At 42.8% G+C, this 11,469-nt stretch overlaps 1 protein-coding gene and 1 long non-coding RNA gene across 24 annotated transcripts; one reads left to right on the forward strand and one right to left on the reverse strand.

Moving 5' to 3' along the window:
• Positions 1–783: 783 nt before the first annotated feature.
• LOC123135494 (uncharacterized) lies at positions 784–5,549 on the forward strand. 23 transcript variants are annotated; one of them, XR_006466036.1, is made up of 6 exons: positions 793–2,817; positions 2,907–3,018; positions 3,283–3,350; positions 3,431–3,500; positions 3,659–3,763; positions 3,925–4,551. It is a non-coding gene; the product is annotated as an uncharacterized lncRNA (long non-coding RNA). The 23 variants fall into 23 exon arrangements; XR_006466042.1 differs by having other exon boundaries at positions 792–2,817; positions 3,283–3,354; positions 3,431–3,763; XR_006466029.1 differs by lacking the exon at positions 2,907–3,018 and having other exon boundaries at positions 794–2,817.
• Positions 5,550–5,800: 251 nt separating this feature from the next.
• LOC123133227 (uncharacterized) lies at positions 5,801–10,994 on the reverse strand. Its single transcript, XM_044552749.1, has 2 exons — positions 9,810–10,994; positions 5,801–9,428 (listed from the first exon to the last, which is right to left on the reverse strand). The coding sequence occupies exons 1-2, from the start codon at positions 10,933–10,935 to the stop codon at positions 9,355–9,357; spliced, it is 1,200 nt and encodes a 399-aa protein (XP_044408684.1). The 5' UTR covers positions 10,936–10,994; the 3' UTR covers positions 5,801–9,354.
• Between the last annotated feature and the right edge of the window lie 475 nt (positions 10,995–11,469).

Genomic DNA, 11,469 nt, shown 5'->3' on the forward strand with positions numbered 1-11,469 from the left:
TCGGGGCCCCTGGTGGCTGCCTGCTTGGCGATTGCACGAGATGCTGCTCGGGCGTGGGCTGGCCGACTCGATCTCCTCGACCCAGGGCCCCGTGCTCGTCAGCGCCTGCCCCATCGCGCACGACTTCTCTGATCCAGCGCCAAATTTCGAGGACCATGCGGAGCTCGACCTGGAGGCACTCCACCTAATGGGAGGGCAGCACCAAGAACGGCAACAGCAGTATGGGCTTGCTGCCAGCAAGGTAGACTAGCTCCCCCCTCCATTTTTTGGGCATTTTTCAGTGTACATCACATGCTAAACTTGGTAGAACACTAAATCTTTAATCACATAAATTTCTCACTCAATCCTATATAATTAACAATAGAAATCATGTCTGGAAAATTTGCTGAACTTGTGGTGTACACTAGAGATCATGGGCTGAGACAATGCAATAGAAATCATGTAGAGGCTGGAAAATTTGCTGAACTTGTGGTGCCTGTGTTCTTTCTGACAGTAGTTGTTTTATGGTGCTTGTGAGGCGTTATGGTGACCATTATAATTTTTGTGAGTTTTTGTTGTTCGCCCGTTGCAACGCACGGGCACTTTTACTAGTATATATATATAATAAAGGGAATTGGGTTTCCGTCGTACGTCGTCGAGCGTGATTTTGCAAAAAAAATCTTCGGTTTATATGAAATTAACCCGCAGTCCTTGTTTTAGTGAGTCTATATATAACATTACATTTTGCAGAAAACCCCTTGTATTTATTTGAATTGCAACCGCCAGCCTCGTAGTCTTATCCATTTCTCCGGCGATGGCTATGGCGACGGCGACGGCGCCCGCGCCCGCGAGCTCCTCGAGCCGCCCCGCCGCCCGCAAGCCGCGCCGCCGCGGTTGCCTGCGCCGCCGCACGCTGCCAGATACCCACCGCCGGACCCCGCCTCCCGCCGTCCGCGTCGCACCCGCAACTGCGTGTCGTTGCTGCCTGTGCTCTGCCTCGCGGCCTCCTCGACTCCTCGAGCCGGAGCTCGCTTCCGCCGGTAGCCAGCAGCAGCACCACCAGCAGGTCCCGCGTCGCCCGCGCCCCTTCTTCCTCAGCCCTGCCCGAGCTCGTGCCCGACCGAGGCCAGCTAACCCCGCCGCCAGAGGCCACCGTCGCCACCGCAGATGAGCGCCGCCCCACTCCTTTCTCACCTCTCCCTCCGGTTCCCCCTGCTCATCTCCCTCCCTGGTTTCTTCTCTACAGGAGCGCCATGGTCGCTGATCCCATGCCCGAGGCCTCCTCATCGCCGTCGTCGTCTGCTTCGTCTCCCACCGCTGCGTGCCTGGACTCCACCGCTCGCACCTCCGCCCGTGCCCAATCTCTGCTAAACTCCTCGCCCTTGCTGTCGTTGCTCTGTTCGTCGAGAACGAGCGAGCGGGATGCCCGTTCCGCCTCCGTGTCCTTGTCAAACTCCTGCTCCCGTGTCCTTCTCAAACAAAGAAACCGTACCGACCAGGATTTGTAGTTCGATGCTATATATTGAATTGTTCTCTGCCGGAATCCAGAACCAGGCCAGCGCCACCAGCGAGCAGTGCACCGTTGAATTGTTCTCTGCCGGAATCGTGAATCAGGCCAGCGCCACCAGCGAGCATTGCACCGTCGCTTGGGGTATGATACAGATATAATTCTTCCCTTGCTTCTCCTGTTTCCTGTGGTATAATGTTGCAATTCAACTGCTACTATGTGATCTTGCAATTGTCGTAGTTATGTTTCCTGCCGTATAATGTTGCCGTATTAATAGCTGCTCAATCTGTTTTTGATCATGCTGTGAACATTGGTGTGTTTATGTGCCCTTGCTAGAAGTCTTAGCAAAAGTGACAAAGTGATTGACTGATTATGAGCAGACTAATATCGACTGTACATGTATCAATACAAAAAAAACAGAAATTGAGAGCAGGGTTATGGATAGAGTTCTAGATTTAGGAGCTCCTCGCTCCACACCTACATTCAGAAACAACAGTTTTGATGAATCTGTCCTTCTACTTGTGTTGGACCTTTAGATGCTACATTCAGATATTTAACAACTGCGGATTCAATGAGCAATCAAGCAAATCACGTTTCTCTTGTGAAAGATGTGAAATACTTGACCAGCTTGTTCCTTTGTTCCTTTGTTCCTTTGATCAAGTTTCTTATCTGGGTTTCATTGATTGAACTATTGGAGAAATTTGTATGCTATTTCCTGATGCCTGTGTTACTATGTTACTACCTCTGATCCCCAATTTGAGCAAAACTTCAATGCTTATTTTGGCCTGATTTGTATGCTATTTGCTGATGCCTGACTATGATTTTTGGTTATCGCTCTATTACAGTGTAGTAATATATAATTTGGTCTGTTTGTGTTGTTGTGTTACTACCTCTGATCCCTAATTTGACCGCGGATGCTGCTGCTACACCCGCACCACCAGCCCAAGGTCAGTCTCCTTCACCTTGCTCTGTAGCGCAACTCCCGCCTGACACCATGTTGGCTTACTTCTGCCCCTCTGGTTTGGAGAGTGTGCGCTCTCAGCTCTGCTGGGCCGGCCGTGCTCTCTTGCTGATTCTTACCTGCAGCTCCAACATGAAAGCCTACAAATTGACTCTTGAGATTTGTCTTCAAAATAGGATTTTTTTTTTTACTATTACATACTCTACTGAAGTTACATGATGTGCAGTTTAGAAAGTTGATTACTGGGGGACTTTTACTACATGTCCAATTATGGTTTCATGATAAAAGGATCGTGCACTAAACGTTTGTTGAATTGCTGCTTCAAGAAAATGTATGGAGTTTTCATTGCGTGCTTCAAGTCATTAACCAGGTAAAATAAATCCTATAAGCTGTTCTTACCATACAATCTTTTGAACCAATTTTTGTAAACTTAGTACAATATGATTATTGTTTTTGTAGGCTTTCCTATAGATATATTTGAGCTATTAAAAATGTGATTATATCATTTGTCATCTGAAAACCAGACTCATTTATACATAATGGGACATAATGTCCAGAAAATAGTCACCAGGTACAAACATCACTCTTGACCTACATTGTACAACATTGCATAATTTTCTGTTTTTCTTGAGGTACCGCTCAGTATTTTTTTATCGCATACATAGATAGGACAAAGGTCACAAGAGCTGATTTTGTGCACCTTGCTGCATGTGCACTCACTTGATTAAGATATTCAAAGTGTGAGCTTTTGAAATTTCCAAAAATAAATCAGATTGTCATTATTAACCCATGTGCACATGCAATGCTTTCTGACTCTCTGACAATTGTCTTTCAGAATAATTTGATGAACCACCATGTCGCCCTTCCGCTTGGTTCCATGGGAAAGCAATTTACAAAGCTCCAGTTGGTCAATACAGCCTTGATTCTATGTTTTCTACCACTGCTTAACTTTATTTGAAAAACTGTTGTTGTTATGTATGCAGGATAGAGTATAGAGTTGTATGCAGGATATAGTACTAGCGTTGGAATTTCAGGGCATCCAAAAAGAACTTAGTATGCTTCAACCCATGTTTTCTACCATTGCTTACCTTTATTTGAAAAACTGTTGTTGCTATGTATGCAAGATACAATACTAGAGTTGGAATATCAGGGCATCCAAAAAGAATTTACTATGCTTCAGGTAAGAAAGTTAATTTGTTTGACTTTTGTAGGGACTAAATTACTAGCTTAATGCATGGAACTTATTGAGCTGCAGTCATGGCATGTGCTTACATAGAGACCTTCGTTCTGTGGATATACCTCTTCTTATAGGACAGGTTGTCTACGAATTATCCTGAGGTTCAATTTCCATAATAAAATGTGTGTTTTTATTTATCATGGTTTCTCTTCCTGCATGACCAAAATTTCCAGATGTTGTTTTATCATTTCCTTCCGACGCCATTAAATCTCAATCTTACCTATGTTGAAATGGTTCCAGCATGTGCGTGATGCATTGCTCCCCTTAGTTTTCGGAGGAACATGGTGCTATTCCTGGTGCTTTTGGTTATGAAAAAACTGACATTAGTCAGGAACTTTCTAAGGTGATCACCTTACTGCTCTGTTCTCATCGTACCATTTCTACACAGTTTACTGAGTTTAAAAATCCATGCAATACTCTAATTCTGAAGCTTTGGTTTATGTGAGATGTGGCTGAAAGAAGAAATGAGATAGCCGAGATTCTAATGGATTTCCCCCAATCGACAATGATATTTCATGACATGATGTGAAAAGTGGAGCCGCTTAAAGTACATGGCGAGCTCACCATGGCTGCCTTTCTTCCAACAGATTGGGAACCGCCGACCGCGACCCATGGTGTGTAGATGATACACCGGTGAGGATGAGGAGGATCTTGCGATTTCCAGATTTCAAGTGTCTACACACTATATGTAGTAAGTTTTTTAGAGAAGTAGTCAAATTAAATCTGGATACCAATTTATTGGAACATTATATTTCTTACAGAAGTAGTCAAACAATGATATCAATTTGTTGGAACCATCAAGGAGGTGACACTCCTGGAGGGTATATATTCTCCATCTTATGCCTATTTGAAATACGGTTATAGGTCTGTACTTTGCCACTCATATTGTAGTACTCAACTTTAGCAATGATGGAGCAGGAAAGTGTGCTGAACCTTCTAATATGGATACTGCACTTGTACGAGCTAGGGGCCACTATTGCTTATCATATGGATCGTAGATGTAGTGGTAATGTACCACCTATTTTTTTAGTATAGTGATGATATGTTATATAACAATCTGGTTGCCGTGACGTAGCTATTCCCTGCAGGGCCAGTGAAAAAATAGAATAAAAAGGTTAATTAGAGAAATAATAGAATTAACGATTGAATATCCAATGGCTTTGATTTTATATTTATGTGGAAGATTGACGTAAGATTACGTGTACAGTATACAAGTGAAAAACATTATAATTTATTTAGATGAGCTATTACCAAAGTTTTTTTGTCAGAGGGGGGATCCTGTATCTTTATTATCATTATCAAAAACATGACTCTAGGCCCTAAAGAAACAAGAAAAATACATAACAAGTCCTTAGACTTTTGCAAAAAGGAGCTCAAACTGATGCAAAACATGATTGGGTCCTTGCATCCGTGTAGGTTCCACCTCACTGTTGTCGGGAACGAGCCACTTGGGGCAACGAGGTTGCTACGACTTTAGGCCATACATAGCCTCGAACAGAAGAAACACTGCCTCCTTGTTGGCATAGCACTAGGAGGAAGAAAGAGGTGAACGGATAGATCCGGCGCCACAGAAGGCTGCCCTACAGCCCGAAGAGTGACCGGAGCGATGAAGACCGCCCATCGATCACCAAAGACCAGTTTCAACAAGCGGCGTAGCTTCATAAGAAATTCTGGTGATAATAAGCTCACATCGGATCATATAGTATAATTTCGGCTGAAATTAACACCAAAGCTTCTATTGCAAAATAGATTATGAAATATGGACTATTTGTTGGTAATCTTGAGTCGTCTTGAACTTAAATATTGGCTTTACAAGAAGACTTTCTTTTTTCATAATAATGGATGAGCAAGAATTTTAGAAACCAATGTTCCATTTTGTTATCCACGTAACGTAATCATCTGTTCAATTCATTTCCCGTGGCAACGCATTTTTATATGAAATATTAAAGTTTTATTAAAAAAGGATTTTCCATGTTCAACATTTATTAAAATTGGATATAAAATATGACGAAAAATGAACCATCAAGTAGGTTCTACCACTTTTATCGCCCGGTGCAACGCACGGGCATTTGTACTAGTATGATTAATACCTGTTAGAAAGAAGGAGCAAGCAAAATTCCCTTCGAGTGCTCATGATCTCTGTTCGTCTTTATTTCTTGGCAGATCGTCTTCACTTTAAATTGTCCGCGGATATCTTCTCACATATTCTTCCTTATTAGCAATCGGATATTTACAACCCTCTCAGAACAAATCCTGATAAATGAACCCTCAAATTTCACAGATTGTTCCTAATTACCAACCTGATAGAACAAATCTGACAGTGTCAGTTCACGAACGTATAAATTTTACTGGACAACACAGACAGAAGGATGCACTACAGTGTTGAAGGCTATTAGTATCAACCGGGAACATATATAGACACAACAAAATAACAGAATGTGATGGAGGAATTCCAGCATGCACCAGCGGCAAGTATTAGAAAATAGAGTAGCTTTTGTTTCCCTGGAAACATCGGCTAGTTAGGAAATCTTGGAAAACTTTTCCAGGTATGTTCATTAATTAAGACATTAAGGAAACAGTTGATTTGTTTATCCGACGACAACTCCATATGCCTCATTTTGCCTATCAGAGAGCTCACCTTCATAATCTCACATGTCTTAGATGCTTGCAGACCAACTACAAATTTCAGTTTCTTGCCATGCCAAGAAGCCAAGGATTCAACACCACCCTGCGGTCCCCAACTTGTATCACATTAGACATGGTAAGGAAAGCAAGTAAATCCGAATAAACAAGTCTTAAGGAAGCAAGAAAATGCACTGAACTGATTATATCCAACAAAACAACGAAAGTAAAAAGAATATCACAAAATCCTTGAAAAAAATACTCCCTACTTCACAGTAAAAAAAGGCCATTAACAATGAGAATTGAAAAGAGCCAGTCAACTGAAATTATGAAAACATAATAAATACTAAACCATTAGAAATCAATACAATAAAAATTAGTTACTGAATATAATGTTCAAAAAATATTAGGAGAAAGCATGTAAATTCGTGACTGTGTTGTTCATTGTCCTTCTCTAGATACCTTTCTGGGGAGGGAAAACTAATCCTGAAACAAATCGACCGAAAGCACCTTCACACTGATGGCCTGAGGGGACAAAAAAAATCACAGCTCACTGATTCAGTTGTGATTGGATAGCTCTAAACTGAATAATGACAACCAAATATAAATGCATGACCATCTGAACAGACTGAAAAAGATGGTAGAAAAAATGAAATTACAATTTCCCAAAAGATAAAAATAATGCACTACAGTATGTTAGCTTGCCAACATCATGTGCAAACTGAGACTATAAACAAGGGTGGGAAGGCACTAAGAAAAGTTGAGCCACAAATGAGAAATAAATATAGAGAAGTACAAGAATGTGGATATATCAGATAAACTTAACATGTAGCAACAATAGCATTTATATATCAAGAACAATCTGATAAACATAATGCTCAGTTATTGCAACTTTATCAAATGTCATCTAAAGGGTTGACACAACAATGCTGCTATCCTGAAGGATAAAGTTAACAGACAAAGCAACAATGGAGTCACTACATATGAAAAATGGGCATTCCATAAATCACCAAACGCACACAAATATTGACTAAATGAATGGCGAAAATGTAACTTTAACTATTGATATGATCTGGAAGACCGATCCGCAACAGAAAGAATCAATTTCACATGTATCAATTAAACTACATGGTTAAGGTTGGCATTACCAAAGAAGCAACTATATGGTTTTAAAAGGCAATGCAAACTATGCCCTAAATAAAATATTGATGTGTAGTGAATGCTTGAATTTTTACTGATCCATGAGTATTTAGCCTTGCAAGGTGGTCCTTGCTGATTCACATGGGATTGTACGTGCCCCATGCTAGTCGGGTCAGAGCGTAAGCTTATGATGCTTTCGGCTACATGAATTTAGCTATCCAGGGTGGCTCATTAAAGTTTACAGGCATACAGAAAAATGAATATTTATGTGTTGCACTTATTTGGAATGTTTTAAACATTTTTTAATCTGATGGGAGGGGACCCATTTCACCCTTGATATGAGTCAATTATCTCATTGCCAAACTTACAAAAAAATGTGGATCAAACGGAATAGGAGGGTTCGAGCCCGCTGGTTCTGTGGAACAATGGCTGGGGCAGTACCTCACTCTCTAACAGTGCATGTGCATTAACCAGTATCTTTAGTTGCTTGTGCACAAGACATCAGAAACAGAGCACCATATATTAACTTCACAATTAGGAAATTCTTGCATGAATATTTGAAGTCGGTCCATTCCAGCAATATTAGGTAAATTGCATTTCAATGAGCAAAAAAACATATGTCGAGGATTAAAGAAGCAAGAAGACATGATTGTTGAGCCCATCTTGACGGAAGGTTCAACTTCAGTTCCGGAATGCTAAATATGGGACACTGACCATGTTGACACATGCTTATTCTAATTTTAATGGGATTACCATGTGGCAAAAACTAACAATGTCACTCACAAGTCTGAGAAATACAACTCATCATCTGCTACTAGAAGAATTCATTCATATAGTACATGTACTGGGATTAAAGCACGAACCTGTTCAGAGTTTGCATCCCATTTTTCGCTGAAGCTTCATGGTAGATAATAATTTATCTAGGAAAACGTCTATTGTGGTCACTTAATTTCCTCAGCTTAATTTAATTCTCCAAACTTCAAAAGTGTCTAAAATTTGCACCCTCAACCATAAAAGATATGATGGCAACACGAGAAAAAAGTGTGGGGAATACCTCATGGCTTCGGAGTTAAGAGCCAAACCCCAGGAGTCAACTTCTATTGATATGAGCAGCAAAGGAACCACCACAAAGAAATCCTGCTTTTCTGGAGAAAAAAAAGGAAGAATAGATGACTCTGCAGCTTCTAACAATGTAACGGCGTTAAGTAGTGCTTCGATAAGAGAAAATACATGAAAGACAAGCTCAGTGTTTGAACTTTCAGAAGCTGCCAACTATCAAACTGCATTACTGCAGCATATCCGGCACACACGTAATGTAGCTAATCCAGGACGGATATCTGCCTTTGTGATCTGTTAAAATTCTGACCTCCACACGTAATTTATTGTATACGTAACTTGTAAATCAAGATATGTGAATGTAAATATCCAGAAAGTTTATCCTGCGGTGAAACAAAAATCTGACTCTAACAAAAAGTCAGAAACACTGAAATAAAGGAAGTAGCAGAGATATCATTCTCCCAACCTTGTTTTCCTTTTTTATCTTTAAAAAGGCATCATCCTAGCATGAAGGTGCTCTTCGACTACCCATTATCTTTCGCAATGGTTCTATATATAGAATGTATACCTTTATAGCAAGCTGATATGATAAAGTAAAATCATTACTTTACCCATACAACATCCAGTCATGTTAAATTATACACCATAAATTAATGTTCCAAACAGGATGCTCCCAGCCAGAGTTCAAACACATACCCACAACACAAAGTACACATACATACAGTTTTACAAAAGTTCTCCCAAAGGGTCCAAAGCCAACAATAAAACAAACACAAGACCGGGACCTTAGCTTTGCATTTAAAGTAGTTGGCGAGACCCGGTCCCAGGTGTCTTGAGTAGTACTATGTCACACTAGCCATTATGCTGTGCCCCACCAGCACCCCCATGGTTGTTCACAGGAGCAAGAATTTGTGCCGTCGATGGACCTGGTAATCAGATAATTATAGGAAGTAAGTAAACCTTTGCATCTATGATACGATACAATAAATTACTAAAAATAGGTTGACAACTCTTAACACTCAGAAGAAATTGAATTAAATTATAACACATAAAGAATAGAACAATTAATTCCATCGATCAACAAAGAGGAAAAATTGTTTGTGAACATATTAAAGCACAGTAAAAGTATCCATGTATGAAAAAGAAAGGATAAATTAAATTAGAACAATAAAGAATAGAACAATAAATTCCATCGATCAACAAAGAGAAAAACTTGTTAGTGAACACATTAAAGCACAGTAAAGGTACCCATGTATGAATAAGAAAGGATCCAGGCGACTCCTTTAATGTTAAGATAAGTAAATTACCTGCAGCATAGAAACTGGCGAACGGATGATACAAATCATTGAGAAAGTGTCCATGAATTCTCTTGCACTGCATTGACTCAAGTTGAACCGTAAAAACACGGATGCACATCTCTTTGTACACCGATATAAGAATGGAATTAGCATCCTCGGCATACCCGAGAACTAATGACCTCCATGCCCCCGTTGAAGACGGCGCCAGATCAAAGATGCTGTCCAGAATAACGGTCTTGCGAAGCACCCATGTTGCAACACCATGAGAGTTGACGTTGCGGTTCCACAGTTCGATGGCAGGGTACAAGAATAAGGCGAGGCCAACAGCGCCATCCTCTCCTGGGATGATCCGGCAGTTGCGGCTCTTGAGGTTGGCACGGGGAGGCCTTGTGATGAGAGCTAGGGTCTGGCTATCCAGATTGAACTCTAGTATGCTATTCACAGGCCTTTTGAGCCAACAGTAGAGGCGGTTGCCGACCACGGTGGCGGGGACACTGGTAAGACGACATGGCTCAGGAATGGAGATGATGTCTCCCCATGTGCCCGTCTCAGAGGAGTACACACGGGCCTCAACTCTGGTGCGACCCGAGCAGGCTACCAAGACCAGCTTCAGTGGGCGCTGCTCGTCGTCCCAGAGCAGAGCTCCGTTGGCGTTGTACGCGTCGTCGAAGAAATCCGGTGGGAGTGAGAGATCCGGTGGGAATGGCACGCGGTCGCGCTCACCGGAAAATGGGTTGTAGATGAGGAACTCACGCAGCGTCCAGTTCATGATGAGGACGCGGCCCTGGCGGACCCCGAGCACGCACCAGGTGTTCCACGCGGCCTCGCTGCAGACCTGGAGGGAGAAGCGCTCCCTGGGGATGCGATCTGGAGCTTGCAGGCCAGGTGTGAAGAGCAGAGTCGTCATGCGCTTCTCGAAGACGCCTACGACCGGGGGTCTCCCGTGGCGGTCGCGCCAGAGGCGGCGGAAGTCCGCGGAGGCGGCGATGCGACCCCACGGCTTGCAGACAAGCGCCCGCGGGATGGACGATGGCTCCGGGGAGAGGCGGACGAGGATCTCGCCGAGGACGTTGTCATCCTCCAGCGGCCCCGCCGCAACCGCCGGGGAAACGCGGTGGCCGCGGCCGGTGGTCATCTCGCCGCCGACGTCGCCCGTGTGGAATAGAATGGGGATTCGAGCCTGTTTTTCTAGGGTTTTCCAATGGAAGTGGGGAGCTGTGCCTGTGGACTCGTTTTCTTTCCTGTAAGAAGGACTGTTTGGGCTGTGGGCGTACAAGGGGAAAAAAAAGCGATTTTAGCCCAAGATGAAATTGATATGTTGGTAGCAAATATACTTATTATGTAGAAGCAGGAGGTTTTTCTCAAAATAAAATGTAGAAGCAAGCGGTGATTATTATGGAAAATCTACCAACGAAGTGCTTTGCGAGTGAACGCACATCTGCCATGAATATGAGTCAGGGAGGCGGCAAAATGGTGGGAAAGAAATAGTTGGGTTGACGAAGAAGAGGAAGTGGATGAGCCCAGACTCCTGTGTCGCATGCCTAGGGCGACCCGGGATACTCGCGTCACCACAATACTCAGGTCTCCCCTTGCTCCTCCCTCCTACTGTCGTCACCACGGGCCTCTGTCACGGCGGCGACATGCCTGCGTTGAATGTTGCAGGAAGCGT

The sequence above is a fragment of the Triticum aestivum genome, chromosome 6B (assembly GCF_018294505.1).
Source record: "Triticum aestivum cultivar Chinese Spring chromosome 6B, IWGSC CS RefSeq v2.1, whole genome shotgun sequence".
Taxonomy (NCBI): domain Eukaryota; kingdom Viridiplantae; phylum Streptophyta; class Magnoliopsida; order Poales; family Poaceae; genus Triticum; species Triticum aestivum.